The 17046-nt window shown below is 36.2% G+C and overlaps 1 protein-coding gene across 1 annotated transcript in view; it reads left to right on the forward strand.

Annotated features, from left to right (window-relative positions):
• Positions 1-1390: 1390 nt before the first annotated feature.
• LOC124803202 (engulfment and cell motility protein 1-like) overlaps positions 1391-17046 on the forward strand; it is a 63703-nt gene continuing 48047 nt past the window's right edge. Inside the window, exon 1 of the mRNA XM_047264384.1 lies at positions 1391-2797. Within this exon, the coding sequence (XP_047120340.1) occupies positions 1391-2797 (1407 nt within the window). The remainder of the gene's footprint in view (positions 2798-17046) is intronic.

Below are 17046 nucleotides of genomic sequence, written 5' to 3' on the forward strand. Positions count from 1 at the left end.
CTGTATTAGTAAAATATTTAAGGAACAATAAGTAAATGCCGTCAATCAGTATCGTCTAACAGAAAACCTGTATTAAAATCTCTCAGACAGTGAGTCATCAGTTTATTTGGAATAAATTTATTAATATTCTCTGTAACTATTTGACAAAACTGAGACTATTTCACACTAGTGGTCTTTGCAATGTTAGTACTACTAACTTCAGTGCATCCAGATAGTGTTCCAACTTTACAACACAAAATTCACCAAGCAATTGGGTTGGGGACTTAGCTTTGACTTCTGTGTAAATAGTCTTTACAACCCACCTTTTTCTGCACCTACAATAATGCACCATTGATTTGTATTTATTATATGTGTATCTGTTCAATTTCTGTGATTTCAAAGTGTTATCCAAATAAGTGTAACACTTATGCTGACATTCCAGTTGGATTTTCATTTCCTTATACTGAGGTTCCAAACTTACTTTTTGTGTATGACATTCCCATGCTGATGTGTTAAAGTAAATGCTCTTTCATACCTATGTTTCTGTCTTTGCTGCAATGTTTAGCTTTTTTATAGTTTTCTACTCTTTAATCATATATGTATAGTACACAGATCTGTATTTCTGAAATATTCAGACAAATTTTAGCCATGTTTGTCAAGTTCACAAAAATGACAGGCCTTTGTGAACTTAATAGAAATTAGCACATATTCTGATTCTTTCTATCATTTTTTCTTTTCTTTTGTTTTAGGTAAATATAGAACATATTTTTGAGACTGAACCTTTCTGTGTGTGTCTCCCAGAAACTGATTCTTATTTCCAGTTTCATAATTCTGAAATCATCAATTTTATGCTAACAATTGCACATATAAGTTTGTAAAACTAGTGCACATGCACTTATATAGTGAAATTGCTTTTATTAAGATAGTGATGAATGTAGGTTATTCATTTGATATTCATATTTATTAGATTGTCTCATTGAATTTGTTGGACATATTAAGGACTGCCATCTGTAACTAAAAAAGTAAATTAAAATTACTATTAAAGATAATTAATTGTTAATGCTGTATCTAGGAGCCACTTATTATAACCACTTCAGTCTGCTATTGTATATCTTGTACATTCCACATTCCAAAAATTCAACTTTAAGCTAAGATATATAAAACAAAGTCACTTGGGATGTATATATATTTTCCTTAAATTACAGTCAGGTTAAGTCAGAACACCAGAAAATTTGTTTCCTGGTTTAAGACACAAGCTCAAGCACAACTGTTTGGACCTTATCTGTCTGTGTTTTTACTTATCTTTCTCCATTGAGTATACATGATAAGACACTTATACGTATTGTGTCACCTGTGATAAGGGGATTGTCACTTAGCAGTATTTTTCTGTGTGTTTTATGTTCACTGTACAATGGAAGTGTTAGCAAAAAGGGGCAGTAAAAACATTGTGAAAGTTGCTATTACTATTGGAGAAGAAAGTGTGCTTTATGAACTCAATCAACAAGAATCACTTGAAAACATTATCAGTAGTGTATGCAGAGAGAGAAATATACCTGGTAATCCAAAACAGTATTCTTTTCAGCTTGAAGAAAGTAATCACAAGAATGAAATTCAAAGAAGATATATTACAGAAGACAATAGGTCAAAGATACAAAATGGACACATTTTAAAACTTGTTCTTTCTCCGGAGGAAATGGTGAAAATTATTATAAGTAAAATTGGTTATGATTCAGATCCAGATGATGAAACCAGATCATGGCACTTTGAAAAGCTAGCTTCATTTTCTTCAGACCCAACATTTTCTAAAGCATTTTTGAAAGCAGACGGTCTGAGTGTATTGACCAGTTTGTTACTTAATAATGCACTTGAAGAGGTGTATTTATGCAACTGTCTTCATTGTCTTTATTGTGTGCTTAAGTTCCAATTAATAACTACTTTAGATATTAAGATTATTGAGAAGATGTGTAAGATTATTGTAGAAAGTCAGTATAAATCATCAGTAATTGCAGATGCTTTACTCATTGTAGAAAAAATAGTGAGATTGGAAGCCTTTAAAAACAAAAGAGAAATGATTTACAAATCCTTAAATGTTGATCATTTGATTCGACATATTCAGAATAATAACAGTGATGAAGTGCAAGAGAATGCTGTAGGTTTACTTAATGCTTTGGCAGAGAATTCAAAAGATGCCAGAATAACTGAAATAATGGCTGCTGAATACAGACACATTATTTATGCAAGTGTATTAAAGCTGGGGAGGAATGTAAGCATTTCATTAGGTAAGAAACTTTATACTTATCAGAAATTAATACTAAACCTACTAGTACATGAACTACATTCAACCGTAGATCAGAATGGTGCTGATTCTAGTGCAATACAGGAAATACAGGCAATTTCAGAGAGAACTTTTGAAAAAGAAAACAGTATTATAGGGAATGACTACAAACTTAAAAAGAAAAGAATGAAAAAGAAACAAAATCTTGAGAAATTGCTTCAAATACCAAACAATATGAGCCATCTGACTCTAAGCTGCATGGTGTTTTTTTCACAAAGATATCCTGAAAGTTTTTCACAAGTCATGTTAACAGAAAATAAAGTTGGAAATTCATTTTATGTTACTTGTGATTATGTCCTACGATTACTATGCAAGATAGTTGGCATTGGTGGCCAAGCAATGATGGAGAGAAAGTATCAGCCACTAGTCTTTTCTGTTCCCATGGAATCTCCATTTTTAAATGAACTCTTCTGTAGGGCTCTATTACGTTTAACAAAAACAAGAAGAGAAATGAGGGCTAAGACCATTGATGATCATAAAAAGGTATGTAAAATTTTTATCAACATGTCTACAATGATTTTCCAGAAATGAATAGTCCCCCAGTCAACACATAAACCTGTGTTTGGCTGTAATTATCTGTATAATATTTGCAAAATGTTCATTTTTTTCTTCAAGTTAATAGGTACCTGAATCACCATGATACTTTGTTCCAATATGTAGTTCAGTCATAGATTTGTTTCCAAGAATTAGAAAGTTTCATTATGACATAACTGTAGATGATTTCACACATCTTACCTCTTATGGAGAGGGAGAGTTCAGAATTTAATGTCCCATGAATGTTGAGCTCATCAGAGGGGAGGATGAGAAGGAATTCAGCAACTGTGTTATTTACACAATTGTCCTATTATTTACACTAGTGATTTAAGGAAACTATAGAAATGGTAAATGTAGATGCCTGTATGGGGATTTCAACTTTTTCCATTGCAAATATGAGTCATATTTTAATTACTGAACCAAACAGCTCAGTTTATGCTCAGTCTATATTTGTGACACCTGACAAAATACACACTGCAAATGCTAAGCTGTTCATTTTGTTTGCTAAGTATTCTAAGTGAACTTTCCAGTTTAAATTTTTATCAATATTTAGGCCTAAAAACTTTACATGGTATGATTATATGATATCCTGATCATTGGAAGTTCTTTTTATTTTGCTCCATTCTAATGTGTTAGCTTTTCAAATGCATCATTTTGGTTTTAGTTACGTTTAATTTTAGTCCATTTTGATGGAATGAAGTTTTTCTAATGTATTTTTAAAACATTCATGGAATTCTTTCAGGCACCTCATTTTCAGTTAGAAGTGATGTATCATCAGCAAATAAAACCAACTGAACATCACTAGCAAGTAATTTGTCGTTTATGTAGAAAAGGCATCCATACGTTTTGGCTCCCAGTATCAAACTTGTGGTTCTCCTTAGGAAGTTGTTGCTTTAATATGAGGTTACAACTATGTACTCTTTGTTTCCTATCTATTAAGGAAGAGTTCAGTTACCGAAAATGTGTGTCCCTGATTCGATACATCTGCAATCTGTGGAGAAGTAATGAATGGTTCACTGAATCAAATGCTCTTGTCTGAGTACAGAATATTCCTGCCACCTTTTTACATTTATCTAATGTGGAGCATATTATTTGAGTGAACTCATTCACTGCATTTTTCCTTGTTGGAATCCAAACAAGTTTTTAAAAAAATTGTCATCTTCCCGCAACATTTTCAGAGACTTTAGAGAGACTGGCTGAAGAGAGACAGGGAAGTAGTTCCCTACACCTTCTGTTGATCTGTTTATGAATAACTATTTTTTCTCAGCATATTTCAGTATGTTTTGAAAACATCCCAGCCCAAGAAATTGGGTTATAACAAGAAGACAGTGGTTGTGAAATGACATGCACATCCTTGATTGCAGATGAGGGTATTTCATCTCAACCAGATGAAGTTTCTTTCTTAAACACAATATTCCATTGTCCACATCCTTTCAAGTGAGTTCTTCATATTGTTTAAAAGATGGGTTCTGGTTACTTTCTAAGCTTATACAATTTGCCTTGTCCTGACAGGGTGCCATATCTACATTTGAGCTCACTACATTTAAGAAGAATTCATTAAAATAATTTGACATCTGCAAAGGGTTTACCATAACATCATTTTCGAATCTAATTTTTAAAAATCACTTGACTTTTATCTTGAGCTCCTAATTCTGACTAGACAACTGGACAGAATGCTTTTGTCTTTTCCATGTTGGAGGATGAATGTATTATTTGCCATTTGTTTAGCTGCCACTACATCTTTCCTGAATACATCTTTCTAGCATTTAACATACATTACAAAATCATAATTTCTGTTTGATTTTAACTGTTTGTGGAGTTGTCTCTTTCTGGTATTAGAGATTTTTATTCCTGGTGTAATCACTTTAAGTTTAATGTTTACTTTCTTTTGCAAAGATCTAGAAGGAAAATATACATCTAAAATACAGTTTAAGAAATTGTCATAGTTCCTGGTGCTTGAAATGTGATAATTTTGTTGAATTATTGCTTTCAAATAACTTGTTTAAGTTGAAGTCTGCTGTGACCATCACTTTTTTCGTACCTTGTTTTTGAAGTGTTTCTAGGTGGCACTAGTATTTAGCTAAGAAAACATTTGTTACGAAACATGCAGGAATTCCATAGCATCTTGGACTAAAGTATCTTGTGCAACAGAGAGACAAGTTTATTTAATGCCTGAGACCAGCTCTAATTAAGATTTGAAGATGCACTATAAGAAATTGCAAATATCTCCACTCTGTTATCAAAAAATGTAAAAAAATATCTACTGTACACAAGAAATACTAAATTCCAAGAGCAGAATGAAGGCAACTTCATGCATTTCTAAGCAAGAAACAAATAAACTCACTAAGGAAAATGATACTGAATTCACTTATAACAGTACTTGTGACAAATATGACTTTGGATTCAAATTATTGGCTATTAAATTTAATGAGTTTTTCCACACAAGAACCAAAAATAATAAAATAAAAAATGGACCATTAAAACCTGATGCACTTCGACAAACATTACACACATTTACTCCTCAAATGGGAATCTTGAAGTGCCTTTTTTAGTGTAAAGGAGCCTTCAGTGTCCACACAAGATGTAAAAACAGCAATGACAGCGCCAAAGAAGACACAAAATGTAAAATAATGATCAAGAATGTCCAGTGCATCACTAATAAAATAGAAAAAGTTGATGAATTTGTAGGAGACTCAATTGGAGAGATAAAAAGTCTACTCACCAAGCAGTGGCAGAATATGCACATAAAAGGAAGTTATAATTAGGCAAGCTTTCAGAGCCAGTGGCTCCTTCTTCAGGCAGAAGAGATGAAGTGGAAGGAAGAGGGGTGAAGTAAAAGGACTGGAGAAGTCTAAGAAAAGAGGTAGATTTCAGGAAAGTCACCCAGAACCACAGGTCAGTGAAGACTTACCAGTTGGGATGAGAATAAAAGCTGTGATTGTATACTACCAAAAGATGCACAAGATTGTTTTTTTTTTTTTTTTTTTTTTTTTTAAGGGGGGGGGGGGGGTGATGGTCTCCAAACCAGCAGCAGGAAAAGTAAAGCTAGGCAAAAACAGCTTTGTTGGCCCATGCAGATCATTAGTTAGTGTTGTAAATGAATTCTTCTGCCATTTAGCAAATCTTCTAGATAAATAATCAACAAACAAGTTCCAATAATAGGAGACGTGAATGTAGATTCTATAGATCAAATTCATTCTAAACATTATGAGCAGAACACATCAACAGAACAAACATGGAATACTTATATAGAGCGAAATAAAACAATAATTTATGTGGGTACATGCTGACCATTTACAGGATTTTTAATGACTAGTTACCTCTGCTCAAGAGTTCCTCTATATTATTGGGATTGTTAAGAAGAAATGTCTGTAATCGAATTGGAAAAACTTCTGGTATATATCAGGCATTTTATTTCTGTGAGTAGACTGTCAAAGGGTTTTGTAGTTGCATATTTAACCTCTTTTTGTGCCAAAGTTAGATGCATTAAAGGGTGATGCAGATCATTTTTCTTTCTAGTGTTTTACTTGTGAATATCTCTGTTGCCTTCAAACAATGGAAAGTCCAGGCTGGAAAAACAATACTATTATGAAAAGCTTTAATCTATCAGGACACCTGTTATCTAATGAGATCATTATGCACTAGTCTACCATCATACATGAAAACTATATTACAAATAAACCAAAGACAAAAAGGGAAGATGTTACATCATTTTTAACATCTCAAAGAACTCTTTTATCTTTGTTGACAAGAGTGAAATACACTGGCTGTCATGTTCCCATAAGAGTCTACCAATCTTCCTGCATATTAGGCCAGCATAAGGTAGACAGCAATTCTTGGTTCCTCTTTCTCTCCCTCCAACTCTACATCTTTCTCAGGTATTTTTGATTTTGACTGCACACATCTGCTCATTCTGCTGATTTGATGACCCATTTCTACAGAACTCTAGGCAGCACAATTCCTTGAGCATGCTCTCAGTGTCTGAAATTGTTCAAGTCTATGAAGCAGAAAATGAAGCATCAAATTTTTTGTGATGGGTGCAATGGCTTGTGGCATGGGGACGTTTGTTAGTGTACATGGGGTTTTCTACACGCACTGTTATTCAGGGATACATCTGGTCACCTATTCACTAATGCACCGAGGAAATGTAGCTGGTCCTATTTTTTCAAGTTCCATCATGAATTTTATATTAGGCGGGACAGACTTGTTGAACATTCCAGAAACTATTCAAGTTTTTTTATTACATATGGCCACACCATAAATATGTTATCCACATATTGATAGAAATACATTGCTTTGAACTTGATAGATTCCATTCCCTTGCTTCAGTGTGTCCCACATATAGGTCTGCTATGTCAGGTGATAACTGTTTACCCAACACCATGCACCAGATTGTTCACAATATTTTTCATCATACAGCAAATAAGATGATGTCACAACATGCCTAAAAAGTCCAGTGAAACAATCATCAAACTTTTCCCCCAATCAGTTACAAGAATTCAGAAAGTGGGACTCTTGTAAAGAGAGAGACTACATCAGTTCTGAACACAATATCTATATCCCAGCATTGTGACTGTCTGTGGTGGTGTGCAAAGTCAGATGTGACAGAAGCAAACAAGAAAATTTACTCGCTATGGCCTTTAATTGTGATACAGTTCTCTAAGCTAGTCCATCTCAAGCAAGCCTCTTCATCTATAAATAACTACTGCAACCTACATCCATTTGAACCTGCTTACTGTACTCATCTCTTGGTGTCCCTCTACATCCATCCATCACTAAACTGATGTTTCCTTGATGCCTCAGGATGTGTCCTGTCAACTGAGCCCACCTCTTGGTCAAGTTGTACTACAATTTTTTTTGTTCCATGTTTAGATGCAGTATCTCTTCATTAGTTACTCAAGCAATGTTTCTAATCTTTAGCATGTAGCACTTCATTTCAAAAGCTACTTTTGTCTCATTGATTGAACTGCTTATTGTCCATGTTTCACTTCTGTATATGGCTACACTTCAGACAAATATCAAATATCTCCAGAAAAGGCTTCCTAACTGTTAAATTAAAACCTAATTCCTATTTCTCAGAAATTCTTTTCTTGCTATGGCCAGTCTACATTTTGTATCTTCTCTACTCGGACCATCATCAGATATTTTGCTGCTCAAATAGCACAACTCATCTAATACTTTTCATGGCTTGTTTCCTAACTCAATTTCCTCAGCACTTGTTTTACTTATGTTTATGTTCATCTTAAAACATCTTTTTGAGAAATTCCCCATTCTCTTTAACTGCCCTTTCAAGTCCTCTGTTGTCTCTGACAGAAATGCAATGACATTGGCAAACCTCAAAGTTGTTATTTATTCACAATGAACTTTCATTCTCTTTTAAAATTCCTCCTTTGTTTCCTTCACTGATCGCTCAAAGTGCAAACTGGACAACAATTGGAATATGCTACAATTGTGTCCCACTCTATTATAAACCACTGCTTCCCTGCCATGTCGTTCGCCTCTTGTAACTGCAGTCTGGTTTCTGTACAACTTGTAAATAACCTTTTGCTCCCTGCATTTTATCCCTGCTGCCTTCAGAATTTCAAAGAGTGCATATCATTCAAAATTGCAAAACTTTTCGAAATATACACATTGTATAAATGTAGGTTTTCCTTCCTTGACTTTCTTTCTACGGTAAGTTTATAGCGTCAGTACTGCCTTACCATATCCTTACATTTCTCCATAACCCAAACTTATCTTCCCAGAGGCTAGCTTCTAACAGTCTTTCTGCTCTTCTGTAAATAATTCATATCAGTATTTTGCAACCAAGACTTATTCAAGTTCAATATGTAGTAAGGCTCATTTGAAAGTGTTGTGTTAACAATTATGACAGTAGAAATATTAGCTGCTAATGACACACCATGTGCATCCGGACGACAACAGAGAATGAGTGTATGGAGGTGCAGAGATCAATGACAGTAAAAATATTAGCTGCTAATGATACACCATGTGCATCAGGACGACAACAGAAAATGAGTGTATGGAGGTGCAGAGATCAAACTTCCATCTGATGGACGCATTACACTTCGCAAAATGGATATCATCAACATTCAAGAAATGTTCAAAACAAACCGTTAACTTGTGCCATGGATACTAAATGAAAAATAGTACCACGGCAATCACAAATGTTCACACCATCAAGATCAAAGACAAAATCATTGGGAGTTAAAAACCGTGCACGGCATTCAGCTATGTATCCACTCTTAAAGAATGCATATAAAATCATTCTGGTGTGACGGGGTGATGAGAACTGATGGAATATGATGGCATGCACCAAATGAAAAGTCTGTTGTGGACCTTATCATGAAACTGGCTATCCTTTAAGACATAGCTGCAGATAGTGTGATAATAGATTTTACGGACATGGAAAAAAAAACATCCAAAGGCTGAATTTATTCAGTGGTCCCAGGTGGTGTGAACTGCAACATTACACCGTTTTCAGGAGGGATAGTTTGCTCTAAAGGAGTATGATTTTTTTACGCACTACTCTAGCAAATGCAAGTTATTTTGACCAGCTAATCGCCAAAAGCAGTGCTCATACCATACCTGTAATTCTCTTATGCCCATTTTTCCTCTCTTGCTTGTTGTGATGTAAATATTCCCTACTGTCCTTGCAAGATCACACACACAGGAAAGAATGGTAGGAGGAAGAGTACCTCCAACTTTTCGCAGCACGATAAATAACTTTCCAGTCAATTTATGATTCAGGTCAACAGTCGGCACTGATGTTAGTTGACCTTGATAGAACTCTCTTGGTACCTCCAGTTTCCAGGTTTCCTTTCGTATGCCTTTCCTCTTCAAATCCCAATTGGTCCTTAATGACAGATGGGATACATTTGTTTACTTTATCTACAAAGTTTTGGGCAGGTTCTTCAATTTGTTGTGCATCATCACGTTAACACTTTGTTTGAAATTTGGTTATGTTCCATCTTTCAATTCTGTAGCACTGTTTGAAGTTATGCAGCCATCCATCCCTCAAAATCACTGTAATCTATGTCACACACAATTTTGATGTGCATAACATAGTAGGTCACAGTCATGCCCATACTGTAAATTATATCGAGCATCCTTGAAACATGCAGTCAGCAGTTTTTGTAACAAGTGCACCTTGTGCTCCCTTGAATATACATAGTTTTCTTGGGCACCAGATGATCATATGGCTGCAGATTTATTGATCATATGGCTGCAGATTTATTCAAAATCTGTACATAACTGTTTTTTTACTATGGTGCAGATGATCTTCCATGTATGTAATCATGTTCAGTACGTGCTCCCTGTCTGATATGGATGATGAACTATATGGGTCAACACCTGTTTCAATATCATTTTCACTTGTTAAGCACGTATCTGTCTCAGCGATACAGATGGCTGTACCATAGGTGCAACCACAACGGAGGGGTATCTGCTGAGAGGCCAGACAAACGTGTGGTTCCTGAAGAGGGGTGGTGGTGTTGGTGGTGGTGGGTAGTGTTTAACGTCCCGTCGACAACGAGGTCATTAGAGACGGAGCGCAAGCTCGGGTTAGGGAAGGATCGGGAAGGAAATCGGCCGTGCCCTTTCAAAGGAACCATCCCGGCATTTGCCTGAAACGATTTAGGGAAATCACGGAAAACCTAAATCAGGATGGCCGGAGACGGGATTGAACCGTCGTCCTCCCGAATGCGAGTCCAGTGTGCTAACCACTGCCCCACCTCGCTCGGTGAAGAGGGGCAGCAGCCTTTTCAGTAGTTGCAGGGGCAACAGTCTGGATGATTGACTGATCTGGCCTTGTAACACTAACCAAAACGGCCTTGCTGTGCTGGTACTGCGAACGGCTGAAAGCAAGAAGAAACTACAGCTGTAATTTTTCCCGAGGGCATACAGCTTTACTGTATGGTTAAATGATGATGCTGTCCTCCTGGGTAAAATATTCCGGAGGTAAAATAGTCCCCCATTCGGATCTCCACGTGGGGACTACTCAAGAGGACGCCGTTATCAGGAGAAAGAAAACTGGCATTCTACGGATCGGAGCGTGGAATGTCAAATCCCTTAACCGGGCATGTAGGTTAGAAAATTTAAAAAGGGAAATGGATATGTTGAAGTTAGATATAGTGGGAATTAGTGAGGTTCGGTGGCAGGAGGAACAAGACTTCTGGTCAGGTGAATACAGGGTTATAAATACAAAATCAAATGGGGGTAATGCAGGAGTAGGTTTAATAATGAATAAAAAAATTGGAGTGCGGGTAAGCTACTACCAACAGCATAGCGAACGCATTATTGTGGCCAAGATAGACACGAAGCCCATGCCTACTACAGTAGTACAAGTTTATATGCCAACTAGCTCTGCAGATGATGAAGAAATTGATGAAATGTATGATGAGATAAAAGAAATTATTCAGGTAGTCAAGGGAGACGAAAATTTAATAATCATGGGTGACTGGAATTCGAGAGTAGGAAAAGGGAAAGAAGGAAACATAGTGGGTGAATATGGATTGGGGGAGAGAAATGAAAGAGGAAGCCGTCTGGTAGAATTTTGCACAGAGCATAACTTAATCATAGCTAGCAATTGGTTCAAGAATCATAAAACAAGGTTGTACACATGGAAGAAGCCTGGAGATACTAGAAGGTATCAGACAGATTATATAATGGTAAGACAGAGATTTAGGAACCAGGTTTTAAATTGTAAGACATTTCCAGGGGCAGATGTGGACTCTGACCACAATCTATTGGTTATGAACTGTAGATTAAAACTGAAGAAACTGCAAACAGGTGGGAATTTAAGGAGATGGGACCTGGATAAGCTGACTAAACCAGAGGTTGTACAGAGTTTCAGGGAGAGCATAAGGGAACAATTGACAGGAATGGGGGAAAGAAATACAGTAGAAGAAGAATGGGTAGCTCTGAGGGATGAAGTAGTGAAGGCAGCAGAGGATAAAGTAGGTAAAAAGACGAGAGCTGCTAGAAATCCTTGGGTAACAGAAGAAATATTGAATTTAATTGATGAAAGGAGAAAATATAAAAATGCAGTAAATAAAGCAGGCAAAAGGGAATACAAACGTCTCAAAAATGAGATCGCAGGAAGTGCAAAATGGCTACGCAGGGATGGCTAGAGGACAAATGTAAGGATGTAGAGGCTTATCTCACTAGGGGTAAGATAGATACTGCCTACAGGAAAATTAAAGAGAGCTTTGGAGAAAAGAGAGCCACTTGTATGAATATCAAGAGCTCAGATGGAAACCCAGTTCTAAGCAAAGAAGGGAAAGCAGAAAGATGGAAGGAGTATATAGAGGGTCTATACGAGGGCGATGTACTTGGAGACAATATTATGCAAATGGAAGAGAATGTAGATGAAGATGAAATGGGAGATATGATACTGCGTGAAGCGTTTGACAGAGTGCTGAAAGACCTGAGTCGAAACAAGGTCCCCGGAGTAGTCAACATTCCATTGGAACTACTGACGGCCTTGGGAGAGCCAGTCCTGACAAAACTCTACCATCTGGTGAGCAAGATGTATGAAACAGGCGAAATACCCTCAGACTGAAAATAACAATTCCAATCCAAAAGAAAGCAGGTGTTGACAGATATGAAAATTACCGAACAGTCAGTTTAATAAGCCACAGCTGCAAAATACTAACACGAATTCTTTACCGACGAATGGAAAAACTAGTAGAAGCCGACCTCGGGGAAGATCAGTTTGGATTCCGTAGAAATACTGGAACACGTGAGGCAATACTGACCTTAAGACTTATCTTAGAAGAAAAATTAAGGAAAGGCAAACCTACGTTTCTAGCATTTGTAGACTTAGAGAAAGCTTTAACAATGTTGACTGGAATACTCTCTTTCAAATTCTGAGGGTGGCAGGGGTAATATACAGGGAGCGAAAGGCTATTTACAATTTGTACAGAAACCAGATGGCAGTTATAAGAGTCAAGGGGCATGAAATGGAAGCAGTGGTTGGGAAGGGAGTGAAACAGGGTTGTAGCCTCTCCCCAATGTTATTCAATCTGTATATTGAGCAAGCAGGAAAAGAAACAAAACAAAAATTTGGAGTAGATATTAAAGTCCATGGAGAAGAAATAAAAATTTTGAGGTTCACCGATGACATTGTAATTCTGTCAGAGACAGCAAAGGACTTGGAAGAGCAGTTGAACGGAATGGACAGTGTCTTGAAAGGAGGACATAAGATGAACATCAACAAAAGCAAAACGAGGATATTGGAATGTAGTCAAATTAAGTCGGGTGATGCTGAGGGAATTAGATTAGGAAATGAGACGCTTAAAGTAGTAAAGGAGTTTTGCTATTTGGGGAGCAAAATAACTGATGATGGTCGAAGTAGAGAGGATATAAAATGTAGACTGGCAATGGCAAGGAAAGTGTTTCTGAAGAAGAGAAATTTGTTAACATCGAGTATAGATTTAAGTGTCAGGAAGTCGTTTCTGAAAGTATTTGTATGGAGTGTAGCCATGTATGGAAGTGAAACATGGACGATAAATAGTTTGGACGAGAAGAGAATAGAAGCTTTCGAAATGGGGTGCTACAGAAGAATGCTGAAGATTAGATGGGTAGATCACATAACTAATGAGGAGGTATTGAATAGAATTGGGGAGAAGAGGAGTTTGTGGCACAACTTGACAAGAAGAAGGGACTGGTTGGTACGACATGTTCTGAGGCATCAAGGGATCACAAATTTAGCATTGGAGGGCAGCATGGAGGGTAAAAATCGTAGAGGGAGACCAAGAGATGAATACAGTAAGCAGATTCAGAAGGATGTAGGTTGCAGCAGGTACTGGGAGATGAAGAAGCTTGCACAGGATAGAGTAGCATGGAGAGCTGCATCAAACCAGTCTCAGGACTGAAGACAACAACAACAACAACAACAACAAGCACGTATCATCATCATTGTTCTCTTAATGTACACTGTTTGCACAGTCAAGCATATACAACACCACACATTCTATTGACTTATATTTCATCTGCAACTTCTTTCTCACTCTGCAAAATTCCGTGGGTTCCTTTCTGATGAAATGTCAACTTTGGCAACTGTTGTAGATATAATACAATGCTTGCTTTGTTTATCATTGCCTCTTTTCTCTGCCTTGTAGCACAGTAGCACTGCTGTTACTCATCAACTAAGCAGTTCAACTACACTCATGCTGTGCTCGCCATTTGATACCTCCAGTCCCTCCCTCTGTTGCCATTAGCAGCAAATATTGTGGTTGTATGGTAGGCAATATATGGGACATTGAATGCCCTGTTTTGACAGGTCTTGTTTTGACTTCTGTCTTCCAGTGCTCTATCAAATTCTTTTCACAGTATCACATCTCCTACTTGCCTCATGAGTCTTGTTGATGTTCAACTTCAAAAATCTTCTTTAGGTAATTAATAGGTTCATTCACAGTAAATAATAACTTAATATCACAACACAGTCAAGGTCAATTGTTTCATTCATTGCAATTACTGCTTTAAACTGGTGATAAACAGTTTTTATTAAGTGATTTTAACAGTTAATGTATCATGGGTCAGCACTCTGCATAATAAAGGACTGATTTAACAGAGCATTTTTCGAATGGCTACAATGACAACTAACTTAGTAACTTTACGTTATAATGGTTAAATGTAGTCCCAATGACGTAGTAATGTTACATTCTAACTGCTTGATGCTGACTGACTTTATTTTACAATTGTACCCGTACTGTTTGATCAGTAGATGCAAAGTAACTTAAGGCTTTGTGCACAATGCCTAATTATAGATGTATGTATTACAGAAAGTTACAAACTGGTAAAATATTAAGCTACTTCATTTTAGATATTTATATGAAAGACAGTAAAATGAAAAGGAACAAAAGTACAATAGGTAATGAAGTAGATTTGTTTAACTAATAGATGTATAATTGGAAAAAGGCAAAATTATCAGTATTGTTTCATGAGAGCAATTTAATGTGCAAGGGGATTCCCAAAGTTAGGCCATCAAGTTTCTAGGAAATGTAATTTTCTAAATGAAATAATTAACAAACTAAAGAGCTATTTTAATGAGAGTATGCATTTTTTTTGGAAACACACAAATCAGGGCTACCAAAATATTTCACTGGGTTTTGGGAAGAAGTATATTTTAAAATACAAACATTTTGAAACATGAAAATTTTGAATATCAGTACAAATAACTTCTGGAATATTACACTTACGAAAAAAGTAAAATGTTTGTTCAAAAGTTTAGAATAAGATCTCTTAAATAAGCTGTATTGATCTTGAAATGAATAATTTTTAACAGTAAGGGCTTTTGAAATGCACGTGGTCTACAGGTATCTTAAACTATGAATATTTCTTCAAATAAAATGTGTCCTTGAGATGTATACTATTGTCATCGGTAAATGGCAAATTATATATTCAATAATGAATTTTTATAAACTGCTGTATCAACAAGAAAATAGTTTTTTTATGTATCTATCATATATGTACCATTAATGAAAAGAGATCAGAAAAGGAAAAATAATTATATTGTCATCCGAGTGGTATAAGAACAAGTACCACAATCCCACCTTGCTTTGTTACAACTCTTCTTCTTTTACGACTCCTAGCCTTTCTGTAATACTGCCTTCAACTTCATGTCCCTTGTATAGCCCTTCTATATATTCCTATTACATTTCAGTTTTGTCTGCTTTGCTTAGTACTAGCTTGCCACTTGAATTCTTGATATACATACAGCTGCATTTCTATTCAACATATGTCTTGACTGTGATGCAGATTAAATTAAAACTCCATTTATCCTAATGTTCCTGTGGGTAGCATTTAACACCTGCTGTACCTGTCCCCTGGTGTTGCATGCTTCTACAGCCTTACATTTGTCTTCTAGCCATTTATGCTCAAACATTTGGCACTTTTCATCAGTCTCGGTTTTTAATCATCTGTGTTCCTTTTAATCTACTTCGTTTTTTTTACATTTTCTCTTTCCATCAATTAAATTCAGTATCTTCTGTGTTATCCCACGATTCCTACTATGCTTTGTCTTTTTACCTGTTTGATCCTCTGCTGCCTTCACAATTTTTCTCTCACAGTTACCCATTTGTGTTCTGTTGTGTTCCTTTCCCCTGTTTCAATCATTTGTTTCCCAATGCTCCCTCTGAAGTTCTCATTAGCCCCTGGTTCTTCCACTTTTATCAAGGTGCTGTATCCTTCATTTCCTACCATTTTTGTAGTTTCTTAGCTTTAATCTGCAGTTCATAACCAATAAATTATGGTCAGAGTCCAGATCTACCCCTGGGAATATCTGACTGTTTAAAATCTCTTTCTTACCATAATATAATCAATCTGAAGCCTTCCAGAGTCTCTTTGAGACACATAAACTGTTTACATTATTCTTAAAGCAAATGTTAGAGATTAAATTATGCTCTGTGCAAAATTCTACCAGGCAGCTTACTCTTTCATTTCTTTCTCCCAGTCCGTGTTCTCCTATTATTTTTCCTTTTCCAACTATTATGTATCAGTCTCCTGACACAGTAAAATTTTCACTTCTCTTAGCTGTTGGAATAATTTCTTTTACCTCATCATCACACTCTTCTAACCTCTTCATCACTTATGGAGCTACTTGGTACATAAAGCTGTATTACTGAAACTGGTGTTGGTTGCATTTCTGCCTTGACTATGATAATGTGTTCATTATGCTGTTTGTGACAACTTATCTGTGTCCCTATTTCCCTTTTCATTATTGGACCTACTCCTTCCTGCATTAATCCTATTTGACTTCATATTTATAACCTCACTGCCACCACATTCCACTAACTCCCATTATATTTAACTTCAAGCTATCCATTTTCCTTTTTAAAGTCTTTAACCTACCTATTTGATTAAGAGATCCAACAATACATGCTTCAGCCCATAAAATTCCAGTTTTATTTTTCCTAATAACAATGTCCTCCTCTGTAGTTCTCATCTGGAAATTCAAATGGGTGACCTCTGGAATATTTTATCCAAGAAGGTGCCATCATCATTTACTCATACGGTAGAGGTGCATGCCCTCAAGAAAAATATAGGTTGTAGTTTCCGCAGTTTGCAGTGCCAGCATAGCAAGATCGTGAAGGCCTATGTTACAAGGCCAGATCACTCAATCATCCAGACCATTACCCATCAAACATTTTTGTTTACGAGCTTATGGCCAAATTCCTGAACACAAATTAAAATTAAGC

This window comes from Schistocerca piceifrons, chromosome 6, assembly GCF_021461385.2.
Source record: "Schistocerca piceifrons isolate TAMUIC-IGC-003096 chromosome 6, iqSchPice1.1, whole genome shotgun sequence".
Taxonomy (NCBI): Eukaryota; Metazoa; Arthropoda; class Insecta; order Orthoptera; family Acrididae; genus Schistocerca; species Schistocerca piceifrons.